At 69.1% G+C, this 27,766-nt stretch overlaps 5 protein-coding genes across 5 annotated transcripts in view; 2 read left to right on the top strand and 3 right to left on the bottom strand.

Moving 5' to 3' along the window:
* Nucleotides 1-1,793, bottom strand: part of CHLNCDRAFT_141944 (hypothetical protein) — a gene marked incomplete at both ends in the record, with an annotated part of 4,290 nt that extends 2,497 nt beyond the window's left edge. The window contains 6 exons of the mRNA XM_005849940.1: nt 35-130; nt 437-531; nt 722-777; nt 975-1,077; nt 1,266-1,332; nt 1,485-1,793. Of these exons, the coding sequence (XP_005850002.1) occupies nt 35-130; nt 437-531; nt 722-777; nt 975-1,077; nt 1,266-1,332; nt 1,485-1,793 (726 nt within the window). The remainder of the gene's footprint in view (nt 1-34; nt 131-436; nt 532-721; nt 778-974; nt 1,078-1,265; nt 1,333-1,484) is intronic.
* Nucleotides 1,794-2,925: 1,132 nt separating this feature from the next.
* CHLNCDRAFT_141943 (expressed protein) lies at nt 2,926-7,202 on the bottom strand (the record flags this gene model as incomplete). The annotated part of the gene is made up of 12 exons (XM_005849939.1): nt 2,926-3,065; nt 3,210-3,660; nt 3,803-3,886; nt 4,084-4,224; nt 4,378-4,503; nt 4,736-4,819; nt 4,947-5,231; nt 5,494-5,703; nt 5,891-5,956; nt 6,180-6,329; nt 6,559-6,720; nt 7,107-7,202. 12 exons carry the CDS (start codon nt 7,200-7,202, stop codon nt 2,926-2,928), a joined length of 1,995 nt encoding a protein of 664 aa, XP_005850001.1.
* Nucleotides 7,203-9,458: 2,256 nt separating this feature from the next.
* Nucleotides 9,459-13,793, bottom strand: CHLNCDRAFT_56025 (26S protease regulatory subunit 7; the record flags this gene model as incomplete). The annotated part of the gene is made up of 13 exons (XM_005849938.1): nt 9,459-9,663; nt 9,882-9,966; nt 10,231-10,284; nt 10,571-10,617; nt 10,808-10,918; nt 11,137-11,253; nt 11,491-11,550; nt 11,853-11,959; nt 12,173-12,284; nt 12,592-12,756; nt 13,063-13,164; nt 13,346-13,522; nt 13,722-13,793. The coding sequence occupies 13 exons, from the start codon at nt 13,791-13,793 to the stop codon at nt 9,607-9,609; spliced, it is 1,266 nt and encodes a 421-aa protein (XP_005850000.1). The 3' UTR covers nt 9,459-9,606.
* Nucleotides 13,794-14,500: 707 nt separating this feature from the next.
* CHLNCDRAFT_141940 (hypothetical protein) lies at nt 14,501-20,876 on the top strand (the record flags this gene model as incomplete). Its single annotated transcript, XM_005850192.1, has 16 exons — nt 14,501-14,665; nt 14,801-14,853; nt 15,028-15,286; nt 15,506-15,575; nt 15,760-16,041; nt 16,163-16,279; nt 16,475-16,592; nt 16,846-16,899; nt 17,071-17,154; nt 17,339-17,486; nt 17,657-17,881; nt 18,183-18,359; nt 18,658-19,759; nt 19,933-20,091; nt 20,278-20,398; nt 20,606-20,876. The coding sequence occupies 16 exons, from the start codon at nt 14,501-14,503 to the stop codon at nt 20,874-20,876; spliced, it is 3,405 nt and encodes a 1,134-aa protein (XP_005850254.1).
* Nucleotides 20,877-21,371: 495 nt separating this feature from the next.
* Nucleotides 21,372-22,304, top strand: CHLNCDRAFT_141939 (hypothetical protein; the record flags this gene model as incomplete). Its single annotated transcript, XM_005850191.1, has 3 exons — nt 21,372-21,464; nt 21,649-21,821; nt 22,079-22,304. The coding sequence occupies 3 exons, from the start codon at nt 21,372-21,374 to the stop codon at nt 22,302-22,304; spliced, it is 492 nt and encodes a 163-aa protein (XP_005850253.1).
* Between the last annotated feature and the right edge of the window lie 5,462 nt (nt 22,305-27,766).

The raw sequence follows: 27,766 nt of genomic DNA, 5'->3' as shown, positions 1-27,766 counted from the left end.
ACTGCAGGCCACTACAGGCTGAGGCTGAGCCCACCTGCACCGCCACGGCGTCAATGGCGTTGTCTGTGGCCACAGCAAAGTCGCACTGCTCCACATACACGCCCTTGCACTGGTTGAACTTGACGACCTCCTGCGGGGGCAGTCGGATGGGAAGGAAAGTCAAAGGCTGTGAAGGCATGGGCATGAGCGCTGGTTGTGGTGGTGGTGGTGGGGGGGGGGGGAGGGTGGAGGTGGGGGGGTTGTGTGGTGGTGGGCAGTTGGCGGCGAACCGGGAACGGCTCGTTGCAGCAGCCCATCCATCAGTGGCTGGCTGGCGAGAGTGCAGAGCACCAGGCGGGTCACGCTGCTGGTCACGCTGCTGCTGCTGCTGCTGCTGCTGCTAGTACTGCTGCTGCTGGCGGCACCAACACGGCCTGCAGGCGACCGGCCCACCTACCCGAGTGGAGGGAGTGCCTGTGGCCTTGCCCCGTACCCGGACCTTGCGCATCAGAAGGCCGGTCACTCCCTCGGCGTGGAAAGGGTGGTCGCCGTCTACACAAGACCATGGCAGGGCAGGGCAGGGCAGGGCGAAGCCTACTGGGTGGTCCCACACAGGCAGGGCAGGGCAGCTCAAGCGGGTCGGGCAGCGCAGGGCAAGTGAGGCGGGGCAGGATTCAGGGCAGGAGCACTTGAACATGCAGGCCAGGCCTGCCGCCGCTGCCGGGCTGCTTGGGCGCCCCACCTGAGTCACCCCCAAAGTTGATGCGGATGCCGATGAAGTAGAGGTAGCGGCAGAACCTGCAACGCACATCTCAAGGTGCTGCTGTTGCTGCTGGACACGCGGCCAGCCGCACAACCACAAAGCCCAGCAGGCACGCAGCCAAGCAAACATAGCAAGCAGTGCAAGCCATCCCACAAACCAGCCAGCCAGGCAGCCGCCTAGCCATCAACCTAGCCAGCCACACACGCCCAAAGCCCAGCAGGCACGCGCGCACCTGACCGAGACGTAGGCGTTGAAGTTGACTGTTGCGCCGGCGGCGGCCTCGACGATGATGGGCGCCTTGTAGGTCCCGTTCTTGAACTCCAGCCACTCCCCGACTGCAGCCAGGCAGCGGCGGCAGCAGCGGCGGCAGCGGCGGCAGAAGCTGGAGTCGTGGCCTGGCTGCTGCTCTGCGGCCCAGCGCTTTGCAGGGCGCCGCTGCACCGTGCAGCGTCCCACTTTGCTGAGCAGTCGTCAGCCACGTGCGGCACGGCGCTGTGCTCAGCATGCACGTCATGCCCCCCACCTTGCGCCTGGTTGAAGGTGCCGCTCTTGATGCGGATGCGATGCGGCCGGGTGGGCTTGGCTGGGACCTGCAGGCACAGCCGGGGTTGAGCACCGCAGCGCTCATTGGGCGCGGTGCCCGCAGCTCTCTCCCACTGAATCCACCACCACCACCACCACACCCACGAAAGACGATGCACCCCACACCAGGTGTGCCAAGCAACGTGGCCGCCGCCCCTACCTTGGCCCACGCCGCCTTGAAGGTCTTGAGCGGCAGCGCAGGGTTGGTGCCCGTCCTTCCCTGGTCCACGCCAGTGTTGGGATCCACCCAGATGATCACAGGGTCCACCAGCTGGCCGATGGAATAGGGCTTGCCGTCCGGGAGAGCGACGGCGGTAGTGCGGGCGGCGGCCGGTGGCACCCTGCAGCGCACAAGGCCGGCTGGCATGAACGTGTGGGCATCGCGCTGCTTCCGACACATCTCTGGGGTCCACAGGACGTGCCTGGTGGCCAGGAAGACGACGCAGGCCGCCAGGAAGATGGGACGCATGGCGCTTCGAGCCATGGGTTTCGTGGCCTCGCTTGCCAAGGCAATCCTCACGGATCTCGACAAGGGGTTCACGGCAGCAGCTCGTCACCCTGAAGGGTTGTGTGCCAACAGCGGGTTTCACGACCGCGCCGGCCGGAGGGCGCCAGCTGGCAGAAGAAAACAACAGCCCCACAACGTGCACAGACGCAAATTCAAATCGATCAGGGCAGCGCGTGAATCGAACTGAGATGCATATGCCGGCAGCTGGCAGCCGGCAAGAACTGGCAAGAGAAGCTGCGGCGGCTTACCTCACGGTACCTCTCCATACCTCCCTGCCCCTCGGTGAATGAGAGCTGCAGCCAGGCTGTGGGCACCATGGTCCGTTACAATGAACTTTGGTCAAGAAACGTTGGGACGGGCACCCACTCTCGCTAGAAGGTCGCCGCCGCCGGGCCGATGGGGCGTGAGCGGCGCGAGCGCCGCATCGACGGCTGACAGAACAACATCAATGCAACTATTAAATTAGGCCCAGGGACGGGCAAAGGGCATGCGGGCTGAGCAGGAATGGCCATAGTACACCAAGCCAGCAAGCTTTGCAGGGCCGGGCCGCCGGCTCCGGCAGAAAGCGTATGTGGGCGGGGGCGGCATTAACAGGCGGGGGTTGCGGCAGCCCTCTAAAACTGAATGGAGGTAGACTGCGAGTGCAGTGCGCCATAAAAGTGGGGATGGCAGGGCGCATGGTATCAAGCTTTCGGGAAGCGGGCGTGGTGGCGGTGGCGGCAGGAGGAGCAGAGGGGGTGGGGTGCGGGTGGAGAGCAGGAGGTGGCACGAGGCTCGTCAGGGTATCAATCGAGGTAGAGGCTAAGTGGCGCCCGGGGCAGGGCTGTCTGTTCTTTCCTTTCTTCTCCAGGGGTCGCAGTCAGGGCGGGAAAACGAATCGGGGCGTGGGCCGCCATCGCGCGGTGCGCAATCGGCGCCGGCGGCCAGGCGAGGGGCGTACAAAGGGCCGAGAGGCGGCGCCACGGGCCAGCCGCTGCCCAACCGTCACGTCAGGCAGCCTGGCCCGGCGCGGCCCTGCCGGACATGGCTGGGAACCCAGGCGGGACCTGCCGGCTAGGCGACGTGTCACAGAGGCGGCCCCTCCATTCTTTCCTCAGAGGTCCTTGAGCGCCTTGGCCAGTGCCCGCTCCACCGCCATGCGCTGCGTGGAGACGGAGGCGGCGATGGTGGCGGCCTCGCTCTTCAGCCGCTGCGCCTCCTTGGACGGGAAGCGCTCCAGGTCGGCCACCAGCGCTGCAGGCAAGCAGGCGGGAGCGGGGGCGGGCAGCCGGGTCAGGCGGCAGCATCAGCCGCCGTCGTCTAGCACAAACAAACACGCCCCCGACGACGAGCGCGCGCCCTCCCAGCCAGCCAGGCCGCAGCCGCTTCTTTGCTCACCCTTGGCCGCCTTCTCGCTGCTGACCACGCGGCTGCTGAGGCTGGCCAGCGCGCCCTTGGCCCCGTTGAGCTTGGACAGCGCGGCGCCGTACTCTGCCTGCGCCACCGCCAGCTGGTCCTGCAGGATGCGCAGGTCGCCCTGCTGCGCATCCACCAGCTTCTGCAGGCTGGCAGTCTTGGCGCTGGCCGTCTTGAGCACCGCCGCCTCGCCCGCAAAGCGGCTGAACAGCGCCTCGCGCGCCCCCGGCACCAGCAGGCCCGCCAGCACCACGCCCGCCGCGGCCAGCGTGCCGCCCGCCGCCGACTGCCCGCGCGACAGCTCGCTGCTGCGGGGCTTGGTCGGCGCGGCCGGCGCCGCCGCCGGCCGCTGCTTCACCGCCAGGTCGGACGCCAGCTCAGCAGCCAGCTTCTCGGCCATGACCTTGGAGGCCGGCTTCTTCTCCTCCTCCTGCTGCACCAGCACGGAAGGAGCGGCGGCAGCAGAAGCAGACGGCGGCCGTCAGCAGCCAGAAAACACCGCCCAAATGCTCAGCGCACCCTCAGTGATGCACGCACACACACACAAACACACAGTTGCAACGCAGGTGACACACCTTGGGCGGCGCAGGCACCGCCGGCTTGGTGTCAGTCTTCAGTGCAGCGGCGGCAGGGGCCGGCGCTGCCTTCTTCTCCTCCACCTGCGACACAAACCAGACCAGCAGGTGGCGGGTTGCGCGCAGGCAGGCGGCGACGCGCCGCCAGCATCCCATGGCGGGCCAGCCAGCCCCCAACCAGGCAGCCTCAGTCGGCTGCTCAACCAGGGATGAGCAGCACATGCGTGCTGCTTGCCCTGCCTCTGCGGCATGGCCTGCACAGGAAAGGGCGGCAGGCATACCTTGGGCTCGGGCGCTACCACCTTGGCCGGTGCCGCCGCCTTGCTCTCAACCTTCTCAACCTTTGCCGCTGGCGGCGGGGGCACCGCCTGGGGAGCTGCCTTGGGAACCTCCACCTTGTCTGCCAGCCTGGCGGTCTGCGCCTGCACGGCAGTGCGAGCAAGGGGAGCGGAGCGGGCGCTGGATGGCAGGTGGCAGGGGCACAGCCAGCAACCAACAAGGCACGTCCGGCACCCAAGAGCCGGCCGAGCCTGCCCGCTGCCCACGCCGCGCATGCACGCTCCGCCGCATCATACCTTGGCTGGCGCAGGCTGCTGCATGGCCGAGGGTGCCGCCGGTGCCGGCACGTTGTCGCGGCCAGCAAAGTACAGGCCTGCCGACAGGCCCACCACGGTCAGACCTGCCGCAGCCATGGCTCCTGCCTGCACGCAACGCCGCAGCAGGGGCGCCGGCAGCAGGCAGCACATCAGCAGCGGCACAGGGCAGCACCGGCAGCTGCTTGCCCCGGCTGCTTGCCAACACAAAACAGGCAAGGGAAGAGCAAGTGGCCGGACAAGGCAGGGTGCTCCTCCAATGGCAGGCTGGCTGGCAAAGCGCCTGCGCAGCGCTGTGCCAGGCGGGCAGGCGGTCGGGCGAGCAGGGCAGCAGGCGCACCCAGGGCATGCCTCCCTCCTGCTCCCGCTCCGGGATTTTGCGCGCCACGGGGCTCAGCGAGCGGCGCTGCATGTCGGGGTCATCCTGCACCCAGGCGCGGGCACGCAAGGGGCCAGCCACACAGGCGTTGAGCCGAGGCGGCTCCGCTGGTGGCTCGCGCAACCTGCACCGGCCGGCAGTGCATCGCTGTCCCGCGCCGCGCGGCACCCACCGTCAGCGGCGGCGCCCGCGGCACCACCAGCTTCTGCGGCGGCGCCTCCTCCTCCTCCTCCACCGTCGGCGCCGCGGAGGCGGCGGCGGCCTGCACGGCCGCCACCGGCGGCACGCGCACGGGCCCGCGCGACCGGCCGCGCTTGGGGGAGGCGGGCGGCGAGGAGGCGGCAGCGGTGGCCACCTCAGTGCGCTTGCGGATGAGGAATTCCAGCTGGGTGGGGGAGCACATCTCAATCTCATACTCGGTCACAACACCCTGAGCCAGGTACTCCTCCAGGCTCAGCTGCAGGCGGAGGGGGCAGGGGCAGGGAAGCGGCAGGTCGGGAGGCGGGGAGGAGGCACCGGGCGGGCAGGGAACACAGCTGGCGGCTCGCGGAGCGGCAGCTGCAGCCAGCCCTTCCAGCTGTGCAGCAGGCAGCAAGGCAGGGCAGGCAACAAGACCACAGCGCCAGCAGCCTCTCGCAGCAGGCAGCAGCCGCAGCAGAAACAGCAGCAGCCTCGCGCAGCAGGCAGCGGCAGCAGGAGGCACCGGCGGCAGCCCCCACCTGCACAAACTCAGCCTCCTGTGGCGCCTCGGGCTCCGGCTCCACCACCTTGGGCGCGGGCCGCGCCGGGGTGCGGGCCGCGATGCGCGCCTCCTTGGCCGGCGGCGAGGGGCTGCGCTTGCGGATGAGGAACTCCAGCTGCGCGGGAGAGCACTTCTCCACCTCATCGGTCGTGAGGATGCCATTGGCGATGTAGGCCTGGATGCCGCCCTGCACCGGCCAACATGCGAGCATCAGCACCGGGAAGAGAGTGACCCGAGGACGCACGCCAGACGCCAGACAGCGCACCGCGCGCTGCTGCCTGCCGCTTTGCGGCCTGCCGCGGCAGCAGGCCGGCAGGCCATGGCGCCAGCGGCAGTGCAGCGTGCCTCCCACACACCAACAAGCTGCCACCCACCCACGCAGGGTCCTCGCCCACAGTCTCGCCATTCACGGCGTCGCTGCCGGTGTGCTGCGGCGCCTCCTGCAGCAGCAGACGGCCACAGAGGCTCCGTTTCCCGTTGCTGTCTCGTGCAGCTGAGCAACATGGCGGCTGGCGACGGCCCAGCATGGCCGGAGCAGCTGGCCATGGCAGGGAGCTGGCCCCGTGATGCAAACCACACATGCCAGCCAGCTCCCCACGCCCGCCACCGCTCCCCTATCCTGGCCCGCTCCGCCGCCCGCGGCGCGCCCCCGCTGCTGCCCACCTTGGAAGGCGAGGACCAGGGCACGACGTTGGCGGAGGCCTCTGGGGAGGAGGAGCGCTTGCGGATCAGGAACTCCAGCTGGTCCGCCGAGCACTTCTCCAGCTCGTCCTGGGTGATCACGCCGTCTGCCACATACGCCTGGATGCTGGCCTGCAGGCGCGGGCAGCACGGGCCGGCACAGGGGGTGCGGGTCGCTTGGATGCATGCGCGCAGCGGCCTGGGGCGAGCGGCCGGGCAGCGCGGCAAAAATCGGGCATGCGGAGCGGCGGGGCAAAGTGCATGCACGAGGCCGCAGCGGCCTGGCTGCGGCGGTGGCGTGCCAGGCGGCCGGCGTAGAAGGCGTGCGTGCGTGCATGGGGCCTGCGCGCCAGCTGCGCACCTGCTCCGGGGTGGAGTCTGGGCGAAAGCGCTTGCGGATCAGGAACTCGAGCTGGTCGGGCGAGCAGGACACCGCCTCGTCGGCGGTGATGATGCCCTCCGCCACCAGCCCTTCCAGCAGCGGGCTGCTGCTCTTCTGCAGGGACGCGACCGCGGCCACGACCTGCGGGCAGGGCAGGCAGGCGGCAGGGCGCACGGTGGTAGTGAGGGGCGGGGCCGCACGACGTCGGGCGACGGCGCGTGTGGAGGTGAGCCTTCTCTGGGCGGCCGGCCCTCGAAAGCAACTCCTGGGCGGCTGGGGCTGCTCGAAACGGAGCCGGGGCTGGCTGCTGCAGCCGGTGTCCCCTTCTGTCGGCAGAGTTTAAACACCACGACGGCTTGCTGGGGGGCGGCCCCAGCCCGCCGCGCACCCATCGCGATGCGCTGCCACAGAGCAACCAGGAAACCGGCAGCGCCGGGCCGGGGCGCAGCCCGGCTGACATGACGTCGCAACTGCCCGCCTTGCGCTGGCTGCTGCATTGCGGTCGAAGGCACTGTCCTCACACCCACCTGGCTCCTGGGGGCCCTTCTGCCGGGTGCCTGCCCGCGGCGTTGCTGTGCGGCCAGCCGAGCTTGGCCCGCCGACGCCACTGTGGTGGCCTGCATGGTGCCAGTGCCGGCTACAACGAGTGTGGGAGGGCACACGGTATGAATGCGCCCGCGGCAAGCACGGGACATGGCGTCTGTGCGGTGCCCGCCTCAGCACGGCATCTGCCAGCGTGTCATGGCCCAAACGGCGTCCGTTGGGGTTCCCGGCTCGTGGTTCATCGATCATGGGACTGGTGGGTGTCGGACATCAGCCTGCGCCCAACATTGCTGCTTCACTCTCTCCTGTGGGACACGGCACCTGCGTCAGTGAGCCCCATGTGGCACGGAAGCTGCAGCATCGGCACAGAGAGCCCATCGGATGATGCGGGGGCGCGCCACTTGCCGGCCGCCAGTGCCGCCACCTGCTGTCAGCGGGAGTACCCCCACATCCCCAGCCAGGCCCCAAGGGTCAGTCAAGCCTGTATCCAGCTCGAGAGCAGGCGGGCTCCTGCAGGGACTGATGTCTGACTGCGGATTGCAATAGCGGGGGCAGCAGCGCGCAAAGCGGGTCAGCGACTGACCGGGCGCAGCTTGGCAGCGGGCGGCAGCCCACTTGCCGCGGAGCGCGCAGCTGGCTGGCCAGGCACGCAGCTGCAGGCACCGGGATGCCCGCTGCCCCCCTTCTCCCTGTGCTGCGAGTGCGAGTCGATCATCTATTACCGTGGGGAACACAGCTGCCAGTAGTGCATAATGGCATCATAGCGCAATGAAATGTGGGGCAAATCTCGAGAAAGAAAGAGAAGCAGGGAGTCCAGCGATACTGAGTGTGTTGATGAAAGTGAGGTGGCGAGGAGGCGCTGGCCGCTGGGCGGCCCGGGCCCGGCTCAGCGCAGGGGCAGGAAGAGGCGGATGACAAAGACGATGGGCGAGACCAGGAACTGCATGTGGCGGGGCAGCAGCAGGCCCACGCCCGCCGACAGCAGTCCGTCGATGGTGTTGTCCACGGTGGAGACGGTGGCGAGGATGGTGCAGAGCTTGTCCATGTTGAGGTAGGCGCGCACCAGGGTGCGCCCCACCGCCTTCTCCAGCTTGGCGGTGATGGCCGCCTTGTTCTTCAGGATCAGCTTGACCGCCGCCTTGACGGCCACAGAGCCCACGGACGAGGTGCTGACAGCGCCATCCTCCGGGGGGGTGGGCCCATCGGCGGCGTGGGCCCCCAGGTAGGCGACCGCCCTCGGAGAGTAGCCGGCGGCCAGTGCAGCACGGGCGTTCAAGCCGCCGCCAGTGCGGCGCAGCTCGCCGTGCTCGGACAGCTCGATGACCTCCAGCCGCGTGGCCAGCGGCAGGGCCAGGAAGGCCTTGGCGGCAGACCGGGGGTCGGAGGGGGCCGTCGTGGCGGGAGCGGCCAGCGTGCCGCCCAGCGCCAGCAGCAGCAGGGCCAGGGGCAGGGCGGTGAGCTTCAGCATGACGGGTGTCGGGCCTGGTGACTGCGGTGAGAGGAGGGGCGGGGGCGGGAGGGTCAGGGCAGCAGGGATGGCAGCGGCATGGGGGAGGTGAGGTGAGGATGGATGGCGGCAGCAGCTGCAGGCGGCGGTATACATGGCAGGCACATGTGCGGCTGCAGCCCGCCCACTGCTTGGCTGATGATGCTGGGTATTGGCAAGCTCAGCTGCAATCGGGTCTGTGCAAGGGTGGGCCTGACCTGTGGGTGCGGGGACCTGGGCGTGCAGGGAGGCCGGCAAGGAGTAGGGAGAAGCTTGATGATTGGTTGCTGTTTGGGTTCAATGAGCTAGGTGATGCCTGGAGGACGCAAGGAGGCCGTTATATACTCGTGGCTCCGGGCCTTACGCGCCCACTTGAAGCGAGTGGGAAGCTGGGCCGCCCAGCTGCTGCCGAAGCTAAGCGCCGGCCATTACGCGCTTGATGGGGTCACGTCGACGCTCAGACGCGCCGGGAAGCGCGCCAGAGGCTACGGGGGCCCTGGCGCCGCAGGCAGGTCGCCCGTCGGGAGCGGCGGCAGGCGGGGCGCCCAGCCATGCGCGGCAGGCAGACCTGGATTCTGGGGGGCACCACAGCCTTACGTCACATTGATGGTGGCCACCCTTCAGTGACGGCTGTGCAAGGCTGCTGCTGTAGCAGACGCCAGGAAGGGTGGCGCCGACTAGTATTGCTGCCAACGGCCTTGCACAGCCGCCGCACAAGCCAACGGATGCCGCCTGGCAAGGGTGTAGTGCATGCTGGTCGCGTGTTGTGCGCCGTTGGCTTGAGCCCAACGGCGCTCACATCAACTACTGCACGAAGCTCTGCAGCAACAAGCTCTGCAGCCTTTCCTTTGGTGCTGCTGATGTTACAGTGAGGTGAGCGGCAGCCCCCACACGGCGGGCACCTCGCCGAGGCTGCCGCGCAGCGCCAGGCGCCGAGCGCCAGGCGGAAGCCCTGCGCTGCGAGCATGTACTGCCTGATGTACTGCCTGATGTACTGCCTAGTTGTACACCATGTACTTGGGGGTGGCGCTGAACTTCTGGTACCCCTTGATGACCTGCATGGGCGAGGCAGGCAGGCAGACGCAGGCAGCTGGTTTTCGCTCGGCTTCAAAAGCTGGAGGGCAGGCGGCCGGGTGTGTTGGGCCCCAAAAGCAGGCAGGCAGGCAGGCAGGGTCAGGTAACCACACACGCGCCATGAGCCAGCAGCGCGCGAGCGGCCCATGCATGCCTGGGTGACCCACCAAACCGCCCCCCCCCCACCAAACACACCCACCTTGTTCACCGCATCCAAAAAGTCCTTCTCAGTCACAGTCTTGCGCCGCGCCCGGATCGCATACATGCCCGCCTCAGTGGCCACGCTGCAGTGAGGGAGGCAGGGCAATGCAGGGCAGGGGGCAGGGCAGGCACGCGTGACGATGGGTGAGACGACGGGTGAGGCGGGCAAGGGATTGGCGCCACCTACGGGCGCCTGCGGCCACGATGACGCGGCCGGGCAGCCGCGGCGGCGGCCGGGCAGCGGCGGCCACGAGCGCGGGCGACTGCAGCGTCGAGCGGCTGGCTCGTGTCGGGCTGCGCCCCAGGACCCGGACCCCCCAGCTGGCCAGCCTGGCAGCACCTCGCACCTGCGGATGTCGGCCCCTGTGGAGTTGGGGCACAGGCGCGCCAGCAGCTCAAACCTGCAGAAGGAGGACAGACAGAAGTGATGGCTCGGGTCTCAGGCCAAGCATGGGCACAACTGGTCTCAGCGCAGTGTGCCACCATGGAAGCAGGCACCCAGGGAGCCGTCCCACACATGAAACGGCATGGCAGGGCTGTGCGGCAGGCAGGACAGCCGGCGTGGCCCAGCAGCTGCACCGCAGGCATGGTCCGCCGCCCCTTGGGGTTGCCACCGGCTGGCAAGGGCACTGGGCACAGCTATTAATATTCCTCTTCGTTCCCGAACATTGTTGCAATCGCCCCCACCTGATGTCCCGCTCAATGCTCATCGCCTGGGTGTGGATCTTGAAGATCTGAGGGCCGGTAGGAGGAGGGGGCAGAGCGCAGCAGTGAGCGACGACGGGGCAGGCAGGCAGAGGGTCGCGCACACCGCGGCAGCAGCGCCACACTCCTCGCTCCGCGTAGGCCGCCGCCACCACCTGCCCCGCCTCCTCGCCCAGCCACCGGCGCGCCGCCAGCCCGCCACACTGTCGCACACCCCACCTGCGTGCGCGACTCGAGGTCTGGCAGCCCAAACTCGACCTTGCGGTCCAGGCGGCCAGGCCGCAGCAAGGCGGGGTCTAGGGTATCTGGTCGGTTGGTGGCCATGAGCACCTGCAGGGGGGCAGGAGGGGGTGAGGGAGTGTTCGGGGCGGGTGAGCGCTGCTGCGTGAGGACACACACTGCTAGCACGCAGGCAGGCAGGCAGGCCTGTCCGGCGCCAGCCGCGCAACAGGCAATCCCCGGGAGGCACGCAGGCAGGCAGGCAGGTGCGCAAGCCCGCGAGAGCCGGCCGCTGCCTGGCTGGAAGCCCCGCGCCGCGCCGCGCGTGCCTTGATGTTGCCGCGCGCATCAAAGCCGTCCAGCTGGTTCACAATCTCCAGCATCGTGCGCTGCACCTCGCTGTCGCCGCTGGCGTCGTCGTGCCGCGCGCCGCCGATGGCGTCCACCTGCCGTGGAGGAGGGAAAGGGCAAGTAGGAGGAGACGGCAGGTGGGTTGGGCAGCAAGATAGCCAGCACGAGTGGAGCAACAGCGCCAGGACCACGCCGGGAGGCTGGCAGGTGCACGGTGCGGCAGTCCGCTGCCGAGCGGGCGCAGGGGTAGGGCTGCCCCTGTGCGATGGGGCTCCAGCCACGGCAGCGGTACAGCTTCCAGCCAGAGACCCAGCAGTACAGCAGTACCGCACCTCGTCGAAGAAGATGATGCAGGCCTTCTTGGCGCGAGCCATCTGGAACAGCTCTCGCACCTGCAGGCAGCAGCAGCAGCATCAGCGGCATCAGCGGCAGAAAAGGATCAGCGAGGTTGCAGGTAGGCAGACGTGGCGGCGGCGAGCTGGCGGCAGCAGCAGAGGCCCGGCCTGCATTTCCCGCGCCGCTCGAGGCGCCCCCAGCCCTGCTTAACGGCATCCGCGCCAGCCTGCTGTCCAGCCGGCCGCCCCTCCCAGGCGCCGCCGGCCGCCGGCCGCCCGCCGCTGCCCTGTTGCAAAACGCCTCCTTTACGCCCCGCCCGCCTGGTCACCACGCGCCCCCTTTCCATATAGCAACTCACCATGCGCGCCCCCTCTCCCACATACTTCTGCACCAGCTCCGAGCCGATCACCCGGATGAAGCAGGCGTCGGTGCGGTTGGCCACCGCCCGCGCCAGCAGCGTCTTGCCTGCGCGCGACGGGCAGGCGAGGGGGTCAGGCAGGGCGGCACAGCAGGGGCACAGGTGCAGGGTTGGGCACGCGGAGGAGCAGGGCAGGCGGGCGAGCACATCCTGGGGGCAGGCTGTGGCATCCGTCGGGCTGCAAATCCGGCGCAGCCGCTGGCCCAGCAGGCGAGCCACCGCCAGCACCAGCAGCGCCATGCAACGCGTGCCACGCCCACCTGTGCCCGGCGGGCCGTACAGCAGCACGCCCTTGGGCGGGTCGATGCCAAGCGCCACAAATTTCTCGGGGTGCAGCATGGGCAGCTCCACCACCTCCCGCATCTTGTCGATCTGGAGGGCAGGGCGGGGCGGGGCGGGGCAGGGTGGGCCGGTGGAAGGGGAAGGTAGTGTCAGCGCATGCGCGAGCCAGCATGAGGGGTGTGCAGATAGGGGTACAGGCACGCAGAGGACAGGCAGGTAGGCAGGCAGGCACAGCGGGCTACGCCTACGCAGACGGGGCTGTGGCTGTGGCTGCCTGAAATGACACACAAAGGCGGTGTGCGTGCCCCCAACTCGCAGCAGGCGGATCCGGCCTGCGATCGCGCGGGCCCGGCAGGCCGCATGCGCGCTGCGCCTCGGGGCGGCGGCGGGGCGGCACCTGCTCCTTGCAGCCGCCGATGTCGGAGTATGTGACGTCGGGCTTCTCCTCCACCGTCATCATCGTCACGCTGGCGTCGATCTTGGGGGGCAGCGGGATCTGGATCTGATACTTCTGCCGGTCCACCCCCACCCGCATTCCCTCCTCAATGTCGGTGGGGGCCACCTGCGGGGGGCGGGCATATAGATGCGCGTGTTGCGTGCGTGGGCGCCCCAGGGGAGGTGGGAACATAGATGGCGGGCGGGCCGGGGAGCGGGCTGGGTGGGACCACACCGCGGCGCAGTGCGGTGCGTCCTCCTGCCAGGCTCGGCAGCCGGCTGTTGGCAGTGTCGGGCAGCGGCATGCGCGGGGCTGGCTGGTGCCGGCAGCGCCGCGGCATTTGCCCACCCCTGCTGATAGCCCCGCCATGCCTCCGCCTCGCGGCCCCGGACACCCGGTCGCCAGACCCCCGGCCAGCACACCAGTGCGCACCTTCTCTCCCAGCCCCACCACAAACTTAGCAATCTGTTTGATGTTGATCACATACTTGGCATCGTCGGTGTTGGGGCTGATGATCTTGGTGCACCGCGCCACCTGCAACACGCGCAAGGGCGCGGCAGGGTGAGCCACCCGCCACCGGTGGCAAGACAACGCCAGGGAGCCGCCGCGTCGCACGCGTCTGGCATGGTGGCGCGGGCGGCCCCAGCCCCAAAAGCTCCCTCCCGCGGACGGGGCGACGGGCAGGGCCAAAGCAGCCGCATTCCCGCGCCCCCACCTGCAGCGGGTGCTCCTCCTGCTGCGCCTGCTTGTCAGAGACGAGGTCCCAGCGAGACGGATGCGCCAGCCCTGTGTCGCTCTCCTTCACCCCAGACACCTCGTTGACCTTCTTGGCAATCTCCTTGATGTCGCCCTCCAGCTTCTTGATCTTGCTGGAGTAGGGGCCGGCGCCATACTGCATGGAGGCGATGTGGTGGGGCAGTCGGTGGCGAGCCAGCCGTGCAGCGCCAGGCACCAGGCGGCAGCGGGTGGGGCGCGTTCCACCCCGCCTCGGCCCTGCGCCCGCCCCAGCCGACCACGATCGCTGCGTGGGTGGCCTTGGCCCAGCCAGCAGCCGCGCCAGGGCCCTGGAAACTGCATGATCGGAGGCGCACCGTCTTCAGCAGCCGGATGTCCTCCGCCGTCAGAGTTTTGATCGGCTTGTCATCCTTCTCGTCTGACGCCATCCACCTGCGGCCCGCGCCCTCGCTGGGGCGGTCTCAGGGCAGCTGGGCCGGCGATCAAAGGCGCGCCGGGGCTGCAAACTGAGACTTGCTGCGGTGCACTGGGACAGGACGGGCGGTAAAGACAGCGCGCTGGGGAGTCAGCTGAAACACCTCATGCTGTGTTGGCGGCGGCGGGGGCGGTTCATGCGGCGGTTCCTCGTCAACCAGGCAGCTTGTGTTGGGACATTGCTTAGCAGTGTCTGGTCATGCGCCGCGCACAGAAATGCTGCCACAAAAAGCTGTACGTGCTGTGCTGATGGCGCATCCACCAGGAGTCGGACGTTGACGTGCGCCGGGTGCGGCAGACCCCGCGTTGGCCCTGCGGCACGCTTCGTTGGATCCAAACATGGACAGCAACTGGAGAATTTGAGGTTCGACGGCAGAGGCGTCACTGCAGTCATGCAAGCTCCCAAGGCCGGGAGCTCATTTGCGTCCCTAGCTGCTGCCGGCGCTGGGCGGCCACTTGGCTGGGCGTACCGTTTGCAGGTTAAGCATCGCGCGACGTGTCCCTGCACAATTGCCAGCCCTTCGTGCAAATAATTGCCCCGTGGCGGGCCCCGTAGAGCGCCCCACTCTCCGCCAGCAAACCGTGCCTATCCCTGCCGCGCTGCCCTTGTGCCTCTGCTGCCCACACCTCGGAATCTCCAGGCCGGCATGATCAGGCTGACATGACGGGCGAAGCACCGGCGGCGGGCGCGCCTGACCTGCCGCCTGGCGCCGGCGGCGACTGCGAGCAGGGCCTAGCAACAGAAAGGGGCGCGACGGATGGGGCGCCCCACCTCCGCATCGAGTTCATCAGCGAGGCGCACACACGCCGTGTTCTGTTCTTCCAGGTGTGGTGCTGAGGAGGCTGAGAGGCAGGCTCCGTCCCGCCTCTCGCCCGCCTGCCAGCGGCGCACTCGCTGCCTGCTGGATCAGAACCCACGCTGCTCCTCTGCCCCTGCCGCTGCCCCTGGCCTGCACCGCAGGGGGTGCTGGGCCTGGCGGCCTGGGGCCTGCTCATCTGGGAGGTCGTGGTGCAGTGAGTGGCGGCCGGCCGCTGCTGCCGCTGACCGCCGCCGTCGCCCCAAGCAGCTCCGCTGTGTGTGCCGCCCATCTGCCGCCGTTGTATCGCGCGCACACGTGCACACAGACGCGCACGCGCACACACACACGCACACCAAAGCCACCCTGGTGCCCCCTTGCTTCTTTGCAGGTACTGCCCCGAGAGCAGCTCCCTGATGCACGGCGTGCAGCTGGAGGCGGTAAACCTCACCGTGGCCAGCCTGTGCCTGGCGCTGCTGGGCGGCGTGGGCGCCTGGTTCGGCGCGAGCCTGGCGCGCGGCGCGCGGCGGGGATGGGGCAAGGGCTGGGGCCCGCGCCGCAAGTACCTGGTGGCCATGACCAGCCTGGAGGTCCTGCTGGAGCTGGTCAACCTGGCGTCCTACCTGGCGGTCAACATCTACAGCTACCAGGTGGCAAACTATCAAACAAATAAGGCTGAACACTCTGTTTGGGCCGGCAAAAAAAGTCTCCTGGCTCTAATTGCTCAAGATTGCATTGCTTGGGATCCATTTGGCAAGGCCTCCCTGCCTGCCAGCCATGGTTGCTTGCTCGCCCCCGCGGCTTGTTTGCTGTTTTGGGCGCCACGTCGCGCACCTGCCGCCTGCCGCCAAATCGGTGCTGCTGCGCAGACCGAGTGCGGCTGGTTTGACACCGCCGTGGATCTGCTCAACCTTGTGGCCTTCACAGCTTGGAACATACGTGAGCAGGGCACCCCTTCAGGATGCCCCGTGTTTTGGGCGTCCTCTGCACATATGGTCCAAGCTGCCAGGCTGCCAGCACGTCATCAAGGCTGGCTGCCTGCTGACTCCTGGAGTGTCCGCTCTGTCCAGCGCCTGAGGTGCAAGCCCATCCCGCCGGCTCCCTCTGCTTCCCGCTCCTGCAGTGTTCTTCCTGCACATCAGCCGTGCCCTCATCCTGCTCCCCGCCGGCTCCTGGCAGCGCCTGGCCCGACGCCTGCGCCGCTGGCGGACAGCTCAGCAGGGCCGCTGCTGCTGCCGAGCCGCCGGCGGCAGCGACACCAAGGCAGGCCTGCGCACAAAGCGGCAGAGCAGTGTCTCGGGGCGGCTGCGCGGCCGCTCTGCCATCGGCTCCAGCCCAATCACACTAGACGGTCCAGGCAAGCTGGCGGGAGCAGCGCCGCGCCAGCCCGCATCTGCCCTGCCGCGTGCGCAGCCTCCCTCCCCCTCTCCCGCCTTGCGCTGCCGTAGGCCCGCTGCGAGTGTTCTCGCCACCTCGCAACCGCCCCACCACCAGCCATCGCCACTCATGCACCCTGCCTGCTGCAGTACCCAGGGAGGATGCCCGCATGGCGCTGCGGGTACACCTGGCCGCCTTCTGCGCGCTGTGGGTGCCCCTTCAGGCCTTTATCGTCGCCGCTGTCCTGAAAAGCATGGACGTATATGGTGGGGACACTGCCCTGCGGTGCCGGCAGGCTGCGTCTGTGTGCTTTGGCGCAGCGCGGTTGTGCTTCCGCAGGGCGAAACTGGCTCGCCAGGCAGCGAGGAGCGTGCAGCGTGCGGCGCCGGTGCGCCCAGCACTGCTGTCCATGCTTTGCGTGCTGTCCATGCTGTGCTGTGCGCTGCGTCCCCGTGCCTCAGGAGCCAACATTCTCTACGTCTGCCCCAGCGGCAGCACTGACGGCGCGTGTGCGCAGCCGCTGTCGCCGGATGAGATGCGTGCCCTGCAGCCCGACAGCGACTGCAGGCACTGGACCTGGTGGGTGGGCCTGGTGGGCGGGTGTTCCATGTGGGTGTGGGGTCCTGGAGCCCTCCGCACCTCTTGCCAGTGCCACCGCTGAGCTCCTCCCAGGGGGATGGCCACGGGATGGCCACGGAAGCGGACTGCAGGACTCTCCAGCAGCGGGGCAGCGGCTGCCGCATCCCTCTCAGAGAGCCGCTGGCTGGAGCGTTCCTGCCTCACGTGTGCTCACCGTCTTTCCCAAGCTGCGTTGATGAATCGCCTGGTGCAGGGTCTGCAGCTTGAGCGGTGCCTACCTTGCGTCCCTGGTGGCCGCGGTCGGCCTGTGAGTGGCTGGCAAGGGCGCTGCTTCACTGTTTTCTTCTTTCATTTTTTCTTTTCTTCTTTCTTGTTTCTAGCTTGTTTTGTTGGTTAGATGGGCTACCTGCCTGCGTGGCTGACCCGCCGCCACACCGCAGGCATGCCCCTCACCTTCATGCCTCCCCATGCGCTGCAGCATGCTGCTGCCCCCGCTGACCTTCCTGGCCATCATGCTGCTGGTACGTGCGGAGTACCGCCGGCTGCCCTACACGCCGTACAGGTTGGTACTGCCGCACCGCCTTGTATATGTACCGCCATGCACAGCACCGTGCCACCATGCTGCTGCGCTGCGCGGGTCCATCTTTTGTCCGAGGAGCAGCGCGGCTGCGGCAGCCGGGCCTTGCTGTGCGAGTCCGACCTTGAATGTGTGGTGCTAGCCCTAGCGTGCGTGCCGTACGCTGCAGGGTGGTGAATGTGATGGCCCGCCTGACGCTGCGCACGCGTGTCGCCGCCTCGCTATTCTTCCTGACCTGCCTCATCTTCGCCTTCTACCTAAACCTCAACAGCTGCACCGCCACCATGCTGCTGTGGCTGGGCCTGGGGCCCATGCACGTGAGGCTGCTGCCGCCGCCTGGCTTTCGCGCATGCGCACTGCGTGCCCGCCCTGCCGATGCTGCGCACTGGGAACTACATGCGGGGAAATGCTCCACCGCCTGCACTGCTCCCGCCCCCGCGTCAGTGTCACTGGCCACCTCCCTGTGTGCGCCTCTGGGCCCCCGCAGATCAGCATGACTGCTCTGCTGGCGGCGGAAGCCTTCCTGTACAGCCCCTCCCCGCCCCAGCGCTGCGCCCTCAAGCTGCACGCCTCGCTGCAGCGGTTTGCGTGGACCGAGGCCGACGCCCCGGGCGTGGTGGCACGGCGGGGGCACCCAGACGAGCCCCTGTTCTGCCTGGAGACCGCCCTCAAGGCCAGCTACTTGTGCCTCCACTCCTACCGACACTTCCGGGTGAGTTGGGTGGAACGCCCACGGCTGGTGGCGACGGGGCAGGCTGCTGGGGCAGCAGGCGGCGCGGGAGGGGCGTGGTTGGTTGGTGTAGCAGGGTGCCTGCCCGCCTCCCGGCCCGCCGCCCGCCCACCACCTCTTGCACCGCGCAGCTCGCCACGCACGGCTGGCCCCGGCTGCGAGCCGGCCGCTTTGCTTCCCTCCCCCGCGACCCTCGCAAGCCCGGCCGGTCCCGGTCGTCGTGCCTGCCGCTCCCCGCAACCCCCCCCCCCTGCTGCCGCCGCCCCCCGCGTGGCCCCCGCAGCCCGGCAGCACGCTGACGTCGCTGCGTACCGCCATGGAGCTGTACCGCTGCCGCCACTACGAGTGGCTGCGGGAGCCGGCCCTGGTTGTGAACTGCCTGTTGTGCTGGGGCCCAGACGCGCTGGTGGTCGCCTTCAGGGGCACACAGTCGATGGCCAATGTGCGGGCAGACGCGCAGGTGGGCGGTATGGGTTGTGTGGGCGGGCGGGCTGGGTGGGCTGTGTGAGCCGTGTCAGCAGGTGGGCTGTGTGGGCTGTGTGGGCTGTATGGTATATGTGGGCTGGCGGGGGGCCGGTCCTGAGGAAGGGAGGGCAGGATTGGTGCATGGGGAGGCTCAGCTGGGCCTTGTGTCCCTGCCCTGCCCCGTGCTCCCAGCTGCTGCCCCTGCTGCTACTGGGTGGCTCGTCTCCACCAGCCAGCCGCCTGCCGCCGCTGCCATGGCCGTGACCTGCCGGCGCGCCCGCGGCTGCTCGCAGTTCTGGCGCTCGTCGCACCCTCCCCAGCGCGGCGTGCTGCTGCTGGGCACCCGGCCGCTGGTCCATGCCGGCTTCATGGCTGCCTGGGCAGGCCACGGCCTGGACGCACAAGTGCTACAGCGTGTGAGGGAGGTGCTGGAAGGGCGGCGCCACGCGGCGATGTCCAGCTGCGTCTGCACAGTGGCGCGCTGCTGCGGCGGGCGGCACGACGGCGCGGAGGAGGCGGAGCTTGCGTCTGCGGCATCTGCTGCTGCCGCAGTGGAGATGACTGGCTACGGCGAGGGCGGCGGCGTGGAGGGAGAGGAGGAGGAGAACGAGGGGGAAGAGGAGGAGGCGGAGGGATGGCTCAGTGCGGAGGATGAGGCAGCTGCCGCCCGCGCGGTGGCAGCCGCGGCGGCGGCGGCGGGAGCCGCGGCCGCTGCACGCGGCAGCGAGGGAGAGGCAGCTTCCCCCTCTCATTACATGCCAGCCGGCGACAGCGACAGCACGCCTCCCGAGGCCCCCTCGGGCGGCCATGGCGTAGCGCCGCCGCCTGCCCCCAAGGCAGCGCCTGCAGCAGGGTGGCCAGGCGTAGAGCAGCCGCCGCCCGATGGCGGCTGCTCCCCTGGGGGCGACTCCCCTGGGGGCAGCAGCAATGGCGGCAGCGATGGCGGCAGCCCCAGCAGCAGGCGGCGGCAGCAGCAGCAGCCCTTCAGGCTGCTCGTCACGGGGCACTCCCTGGGGGGTGCTGTGGCCACGCTGTGTGCCCTAGACTTGGCCCGCCACCTGCCGCTGTGGGGTTTCACCACAGTGGTGGCACCCTCCAGCCCAGCAGGCTGCAGCGCCGCGGTGGTGGCCGCACCGTCAGGCGCGCCAGCCGCATCAGCAGCGGCGGCGGGGAGCGGGAGCTGCTCAGCTCAGCCAGAACCTGGCGGGTCCAGCAGCGCTGCAGACACTGCGGCGTACGGCGGCGGCAAGGCGGCTGAGCCACGGCCGCAGCGGCGGCCGGTGGCGGTGAGCTGCTACAGCTTTGGCGGGCCGCGCACCGGCAACCACGCGCTCGCCCGGGAGTACTGGCGTGCCGTGCCGGACAGCTGGGCGGTCATCAACGGCCAAGACCTGGGTGGGAGCTGCTGCTGCTGGACACGCTGCTGCCGCGGGACGCGCTGCCGCCGGCAGCTGCCGCTGGTGCTGCCGGGAGCTGCCACTGGTGCTGCCGCCCTGTTTATTCCCCGCACACCACACACACACACGCACACTCTCTCTCTCTCTCTCTCTCTCTCTCTCTCTCTGTAGTGGCCAGGTCTCCCAAGTTTCTGGTCTTCTTCAAGCGCTGCGGCCGCGTGGCCATTGTGGACGGCCGCGGCGACCTGATAGTCAACCCCAGTGAGCAGCAGCAGGCCTGCCATGCCTCTGGCGGCCCTGGGCGGCGCCCCATGTGGATTGTGTGCCACAGTGGGCGTCCAGTGGGCGTCGCTGCGCCCTGGCCCCGCCTGCCTGCCCCCTGAGCAGCGGGGCGCCGCCCTACCCCTCCCGCCGGCCTGCCTGCCTACCTGGCGTGCCCGCTGTCATACCCATACGGTACCCGCCGCTCCGCCACCCTGGCCCGCGCCTGGCCTGCGCCGACCCTGCTCCCCGCAGGCTTCCTGGAGAGCCACGTGCAGCGCTCCTACCATGCCAGCCTCGCCCAGCACCAGCTGGTGTCCTACAACCGCTCCTTTGCAGCCATCCTGCGGGGGCAGCGCGGCGGCAAGGGGCTCAGGTGGGCGCGGGCAGTGGCTGGGCGGCAGCCACGGTCGCTGGGCGGCAGGCAGGTTATGCGTTCCGGAGCGCGTGCTTGCCCCTTGGTGGATTTAACTCCGGCCTCTTCTGGCTGCCCTGCGCCGCCGGCCTGCATGCCTGGATTCTGGGTGCTGATGCCAGTCCCCCACTGTGCCTGGCACCTGCCCCTTGTCTACCTGGCCTGCAGCGGCGGCGCAGAGGCGGTGACGCTGCTGGCGGCCAACCCTGCTGTGCGCGAGCTGCTGCTCAAGCCGCTGGCCATGCAGCCGGCATCCCTGCGCTGTCACTTGAGTGTCGGCGCAGCAGGAGGCGGCCAGGGTGCGCGGGAAGCACCGCCATGGGCGGCAGCGGCTGGCGAGGCGCCCCAAGTGATCGTGGTGGGCTCGGCGGCAGCAGGGAGAGATGCAGAAGCGGGCCGGAGCGGCGCTGATGGGCCACCTGGAGAGGCAGAGCCGTAGCTTCTGGGTCGGTGGCAGCGGGCACTATGGCCTCCTGACATGAGAGCCGGCTGGCAGTCTAACAGCGCCTCTGTCGGCCAGCCTCGCATTGGCGGCGGGGGATGGGCACACCCGGCCGACATGGTTTGGATACCGCTGCGTGGGCAGCGTGCTATGTGATCAGATGATAGTTGTAACGCATCAAGCTCCAGATACCGCACAAAGCTCATCTGCTGCTGCAGTGCTGGGCAAGGAGGACACGTGGCCTGCTGCGCTGCTCTCATGCTGTGTGCTGAGTCCCGCTGCGGCATGCTGGGCCCATCTGTGTCAGACTACGAGAAACTGCTTCATCACGCACTCTCCGCGCCTGCATCTGCACCGCACGCCTCATCGGCGGACCTTGTGTGGCTCTGGGGCTGTCCGAGCGTGGCGGGTGGCAAGCTGGAGCCCCTCTCCCTGTGCCTCGCCCCCGCCGGCCCCAGCAGCGTGCGCTGCTTGCTCTTGCCGTCCAGCGCCATGCAAGCCGGCGACCGCTTCCTGAGCGACGGAGAGTACAACACAATGTGGAGCTCCCTGCAGCAGCAGGAAAATCACGTGTGCACCAGACAGGTGCGCAGGGCATGGTTTGCGCAACGGAAGCTGCACGGGGGCGGGCCGGCAGCGGGCACAGCCAGGGACCACCGCCGCCGCCGCCTGGCGCCCGTGCAACAATGGCCCCGGCCCTGCGTGTGCCTGGCTGGCTCTAGCGGTGCGAATGAGCCTGCCATTCCGCCCTCCCACCGTCTTTCTGCAGTGCGAGTTCAAGCAGGTGTTTGGCAACATGTTTTACTGCGTGACGAGCGGCCAGGCCCACGTGTGCGACCAAAACTGCAACCAGCGGATCTTTTATGACAACCACCACGACATCTGCCGCCTCTCCCGCCGCACCTTCCCGCGCACCGAGGCGCCCATGGCCGACATGGCCAGGTGACTTGCGTAGGGGGAGCGGGGCGGCGGGGGCGCCTGCTGCTGGAATGGCAGGGGTCGAAGCACCATTGTTCATTTTTCACTGCATGCGGCGGTGGTGCTCGAAACCTGCCATCAGGGCGGCGTGTCCCTCGCCGTTCAGGCCCCGCCTCCCAGCAGCAGCACCCTGCTCAGGCCGTTGCTGCACTAGCGTTGGTGCGGCTGCCCCGGCGTTCATCGCTGGCCCCTGCCGCTTGCCTCCGCCGCCTGTGGTGCAGGAAGCGCAGCAGCGAGGAGGTAGCGCAGCAGATGGTCAAGCGAACGCACTCCGCCGACTGGCAGCACCAGCAGGCGCTGCGGCAGCAGGCCCTGCAGCAGCAGCAGGCCATGGCGGCCGCCGCAGCGCAGCAGCAGCAGCAGCAGCAGCAGCAGTTCCTGGGCAGCGGCGGGCCGTGGGGCCAGCCGCCGCTGCAGCCGGCGGCGCCACAGCGGTGGGGCTGCTGACACCATTTTTTCGGCACCGGCACTGCCCGGAGCCTGAGACCTGAAACACAATCCGAGATGGTCGGGGACGGGTGCCACAGCAGCCGCCTCCCCACAGAATTTTCTACGCGCCTGGGCCCTTCTGTCCCCCATTTTCCTGACAACTGAGCCCCAGTCCCAAGCGCACGCCCCTGCCCAAGTGCCATAAACCATGCAGTACGCTGTACTGACCCTGTCCTGCTGTGACGCACCTGCGCGCCCGCCCCTGCACTTGCAGCCGGCTCTTGCACTCTGACCCCGCTTGAGCGCCAAACCAACCCACCTTTCCCTCTGCAACATGTGTGCTGCCACTCCGGGCATGTCATACCCGGCCAGCAATGTTTTTCCCTTGTGTTTCCCTTTTTCCGCCGTGCCGCACAGTTCATTCTGCTTGCGCTATGTTACTTTGCTTCTCCGACTGCCCACAAAGCTGTTAATCGGCTCTGAACGTGTGAGCTGGAAAAGTTTCATCAACGCAGTGAAGGATGGTCAAGTCAATCCAATGAAGAAGGATAAAGTCATGCACAGGAAGAGCCCCTTGGTGCAGGGGCTGCCCAGCTGTGGCCAGCTGGCCGCCAGCAGCTCAGCCAGCTCAGGCGCTGTCCAGCGGCATCCTCACCCAGCCCTCAGAAGTGCAGGGGGCAGTGCTGAGGGCTGTGAGGGCGGACGAGAAGCAGGCTGGGGCGCTGAGGGTGGCGCGGAGGCGGCGGGCGCTGGACCGCACGCCAGCCGACGCCCGGCGCAGCAGGGGCCGCGGGGAGGAAGCAGACTGCTGCCGGGGGGCTGTCGAGAATGAAGAAATGTTGGCGGCGGCAGTGGAGATGGGCAAGGCGGGAGGTGCCTGGCCCAGGGAGCATGCCTGCGGCGGAGGAAAGCGCGCCGGCGGGTGACAGCATGACCAGAGACCGGGCTGCAGGAGGCCACTCTGGCATGCAGCTTTTGCCAAGGTTGGCAACCAAGAAGCAGGCCCTTGAAGCAGTCCCTTTGCTGCCCCTCACCTCATCCTCAGCAGACAGCTCCAGGTCGACAGTGAACCACTCCTTGGCCTTGAGCCAGCTGGCCTCAGCCAGGTCAGCATCAGCCAGGGCCGGGCTGCCGGCGGCGGCGGCGAGCTGCGCGTCGACGGCGCGGCCGATGTTCCAGGCTCCGTGCCCGGGGGCGGTGCGGGCGGTGGCCAGCTGGTGCAGGCGGCGGGCGCCGGCCCGCACGCGTGCCGATGCCTGGCGCAGCAGCGCGCGGGGCGGCCCAGCGAGCCGCTGCAGGGCTGCAGCAGCCTGCTTCTGAGCAGAGGATGGGCAGTCATCGGCGGCGGTGGAGGAGGTCAGGGCGGGGGGCTGCACCAGCCAGCGCGCCTGAAGAAGGGGGCAAGGGAAGACGAGTGCACCTTCAGGGCTGGTGCTCAGCCTGTGCAAGACCGCAACCACTGGGCGTGCACTGTGCTGATGGTTCGGGTTCCACCCAGCACCGCCCTCTGCTGCCGCCTCACCTCGTCAGCCGTCACCTCGAGGTCCACAGTGAACCACAGCTCGTTGGAATCACGATAGGCAGGGGTGTCGAGCTGAGCAGCAGGGGGGCACAGGCGCCGGGCCGCGGCCTCTGGCTGGGGATCGGGGGCGAGGCAGCCGGGGGCAGCGAGGTGGGCGCCGTCGGCAGCCTTGATGGTCCAGCCCTCGTCGGCGGCAGGGGCGGCGGCGCCCGCCGCCTGCACGCCGTGCTTGCTGCGCAGGGGCAGCGGCTCGGGGGCTGGGCGCGAGAAGAGGCTCATGGACTTGCGAGCTGCAGAGGGGAGGTGGTGGCGGCCCCATCCACAGATCAGATGCACACGTTTTGCGGAAAGGGCCGCCTTGCGCTCACTGCGATTCACCAAGCAGCACCAACGTCTTACCGGTGCCATTGGTCTTGCTGGAGACAGCGAAGAGGGACTTGAGGAGCTGCATGGCGGTGTGGCTGGTGGGGATGCTGCTGGTGGGTGCGGAGGCAAGGAGGCGAAGGGAGGGCCTGGCGGTGCAACGAAGCCGCAAATGAGGATATAATGGGGAGCTTTCTCCAGGCGCTGGGGCAAAAGCGGCGGCGCAACCGCGTTTGGCACAGCAGGCCCAGCGCAGCGCATGCTGTGGTCCGCGGGGCCTAATCATTAGGCTAATGTGGCCTTTCCTGCTCAACCCCTCTGTTGGGAGAGTGTTTTGCACTCCCTCGGGAAGGGGATGCAATGCACAGAGACATGCAAGCGGCGCACGGAGGGCGGCGACCAGCAGTGGGGCCAAGCCGCCGGTGGCACCTGGGTAGGGGCACCACTGGCATGCTGCTTTGGGAGCTCCTTGTCCACGCCCCCGTTTGGTGAAAGCGTGCAGCTGATCACATTGATACAGGCGGAAGAGACTGGCTTGAAGCAATGCAGAAGGGGTCCAACATGGTGCATCATCTGGGGCAGGCAGGAGGAAAGGCAGAGAGCGGTGGAGGGCGCCTCGCCCCTGCTCAGCGTCAACTCGGGCCCGCTTGCTGCTGCTCCTGCTGCTGCTGCTGCTGCTGCTGCCGCCCGCGTGCGCCCTGCCGCTCATCTGCCGCCGGCTTGGCCAGCGCTGCTGCCGTACTCTGCGCAAACTCTGCAGCCCGCACCTCATCCTCCTTCTGCAGCTGCTCTGCAAGATGCAGGGCATGGGAGGTAGGGCACGTCAGGTGTGCAAGCAGCCAGACAGGCGTGCACGGGGAAGGCGAGCCGTGCAGGCCAGGCGCATGCAGCCGGCACTGCCGCAGGATGGGTTGCCGCTGCCGATGTCGGCAGCGAGGCGGCGGCGGCGCGCACCCAGCAGCTCCTGCCGCTTGGCGTGCCGCTCCTTCAGCCTGGCCAGGCGCAGCCGTGCGTGCTGAATGTCGGAGGCGACCCGCTCCTCATACGACGGCCGCCCCCGACCGCCAGCGGGCCTGCCGCCGCCGCCGCGGCCTGACCTGTCGCCCCTGCCCGCCATCCGGCGCTGCCTTGCTGGCCAGGGAGATCGTGGCTGTGCGGCTCACTGGGCTGTGCAGGTTTTGCTCCAACTTGGTCAGCAGCACTGCTCACCAGGGTGGCTTGAGCGGCAACCGCAGGAGCTGAGAGTACTCAAGAATTACGTGCTGCTGCAATGCACGCCGCGAGAGGCCTTCACAAGGAAGGGAGACGGCGCCTAGCTGGCAACGAATTGCTGCCAAATTGCTGCAGCAGGTCGATGGTTCCAACCCTCCTTTTCACCGCATCACATTCACTGCACTCACGCCCTGAACCCGCTGTGAGCTACCAATCACCTGCAGGCGCTTCTGATCGGGGGTCCGTAGGCGGCAGAGGCGGCCAGCAGGGACGGTGCATTGTGAGGAGGCCGCTGCGCGGGGCGGGGAGCAGCTGCCGCCATGGGCCTGTTTGGCAACGGCGGCAGCGGCGGCGGCGGCAGACGGGACGTCAGCGGGCTCGGCGGCAAGAGCGACAAGCCTCTGGAGAAGGCGGTCGCCAAGATGGCCCGCGCCATCATGAACCCAGGGTCCATCCTGCAGCCACCCAAGGTGCGTGCAGCAGAGGGGAGCCGCAAGCCGCGCTGCCGCACCCCCCCGCGAGCCCGCCGCCCTCCAACCACCCTGCCGCTCACGCCTCCCTGCAGCCCGCCTGCCCGCGTGCCTGCCTGCCTGCCTGCTGCTGTTGGGCGTATCTGCTGCATGCTGCCTCCAGCGGTCGGCCAACCTGCCGCCGCCGCCGCCTGCCCCGGCGCGAGGCGCACGACAGGTGCTGTTCTTGGCTGCCTGGCTGCAGCGCGACAAGGTGTGGGAGCGGCCCGACTTCAATCCTGAGGAGCACATCTCACACAAGCGGGAGTGGTCGGAGCGAAACAGGGCCGCGGGCGGCGGCGGCGGCGGCGGCGGCGGCGGCGGCGGCCGCCGCAGCGGCGCGCCGCCGGAGCGCCTCTTTGAGCACTTTGCCGTGGTGGTGAGCTGGGGAGGCCCCGCGTGGGCGGCAGGCTGCTGGGCTGGCTGAGCTGGGGCTGGGCCGAGCTTGAGGGTGTGGTCGCCGTCTGCCACCGCTGCATCGAAGCCTCAGAGCTCTGGCTGCACGGTGTTTGGGCACGCGCCATCGCCGAGAGCCGGGGAGCGGCAGCCGCCCACGCTGCGCTGCCCGCCGCTGCCCCACGCCCCGGCCCCCGCGCACGGCCTGCTGCAGGGCCTGCCCCCCAGCATGAACATCCGCTCCGTGGCCTCCGACATAAAGACGTACCAGCGCGTCAGCAGGCAGGCGGGTGGCGGCGGCGGCGCCGCCGCTGCCACCGCCGCCACCGGGCTGCACATCACGGCCGACACTCCGCGCGAGGAGCGGCAGCGGCAGTACGGCCTCAAGGGGCCCACGCTGCAGGCGGAGGTGGGGCCCCCACCTGCCCATCTCCCCGCCGCTGCTAGTGCATGCCCTCCTTGCGCATCCCTCCCAGCAAACACCGAGCCCCACTGCCGGCATCACGCCTGGCCGGCCTCCGCCGCCTGCGCCCCCGCCGGCTGCCGCTGCTGCCGCTGCTGCTGGTGCCGCCGCCGCTCGGCCCGTAACCCGTCACCCGGCCCCCAAGCCTCCCAACAAGCAAACACCCACACCCCGCCCCGCCCTGCCGCTGGCGCGCAGGTGCTCTACGCCTTCCCGCCGCCCGCCATGCCCGGCGACCTGCGTGACGGCCTGGCCGCCTTCGCCTTCCCGCACGGAGTGCGGCCAGAGCTGCTTGAGCGCACCCCCAGCATGTCGGGTGAGTTCGGCGAGGCGGCGGCGGCCCCGCAGGGCAGCAGTGGAGGCTGGGGGGCGGCAGCGGCAGCCCCCGCAGGGCGGCAGCGGAGGCTGGGGGGCGGCCAGGCAGGGAGGCTAGGAGGCAGCCAGGCAGGGCAGGGCAGGGCAGGGCGGGTGGCGGTGGGGAGGCAGCGAGCCGAGGCAGCGCCGGCGGCGGGCGGGCAGCAGCCCCGCTGGGCGTGTGTGTGCAGCAGTGCCTGCGCCCGGGGCTCGCGGCGGCGCCGCTCAGCGGGGCGGCGGGGAGCCGCCTCGCTGCAGCGTGGTTTGCGAGGCCAGCCTCAGCGGCTGGTCACCGTGCTGCGCCTGCTGGCCTCCCCTTCCCGCAGCCCTGAATGAGGTAATCTACAGCCAGCCGTACCAGACCCATGACGACCAGTCCTTTGTGTTCCTCATGAAGGTAGGAGCGCAGCGGCAGGCCGTACCTCGTGGCACGCCGGCCCGCGCCTCGCGCAGCACCGCCGGGCCGCCGCCGCCGCCGCCCGGCAGCGCGCCGCGGGATCGCTCTCCGTGCCACCTGCTTGCCCCAGCTTGCCCTTCCGGGGCTGGCTGCCTACCTTACCCCTCCCCAACTGGGCCTGCCCCACCTGCCCTGCCCTGGCCCCACCTGCCCTCCCTGCCTGCCCTGCCCTGCCCCAACCCGCCCTGCCCTGCCTGCCTGCCT

The sequence above is a fragment of the Chlorella variabilis genome (assembly GCF_000147415.1).
Source record: "Chlorella variabilis unplaced genomic scaffold CHLNCscaffold_4, whole genome shotgun sequence".
Taxonomy (NCBI): domain Eukaryota; kingdom Viridiplantae; phylum Chlorophyta; class Trebouxiophyceae; order Chlorellales; family Chlorellaceae; genus Chlorella; species Chlorella variabilis.
This window is presented reverse-complemented; position numbering and strand designations above follow the sequence as displayed.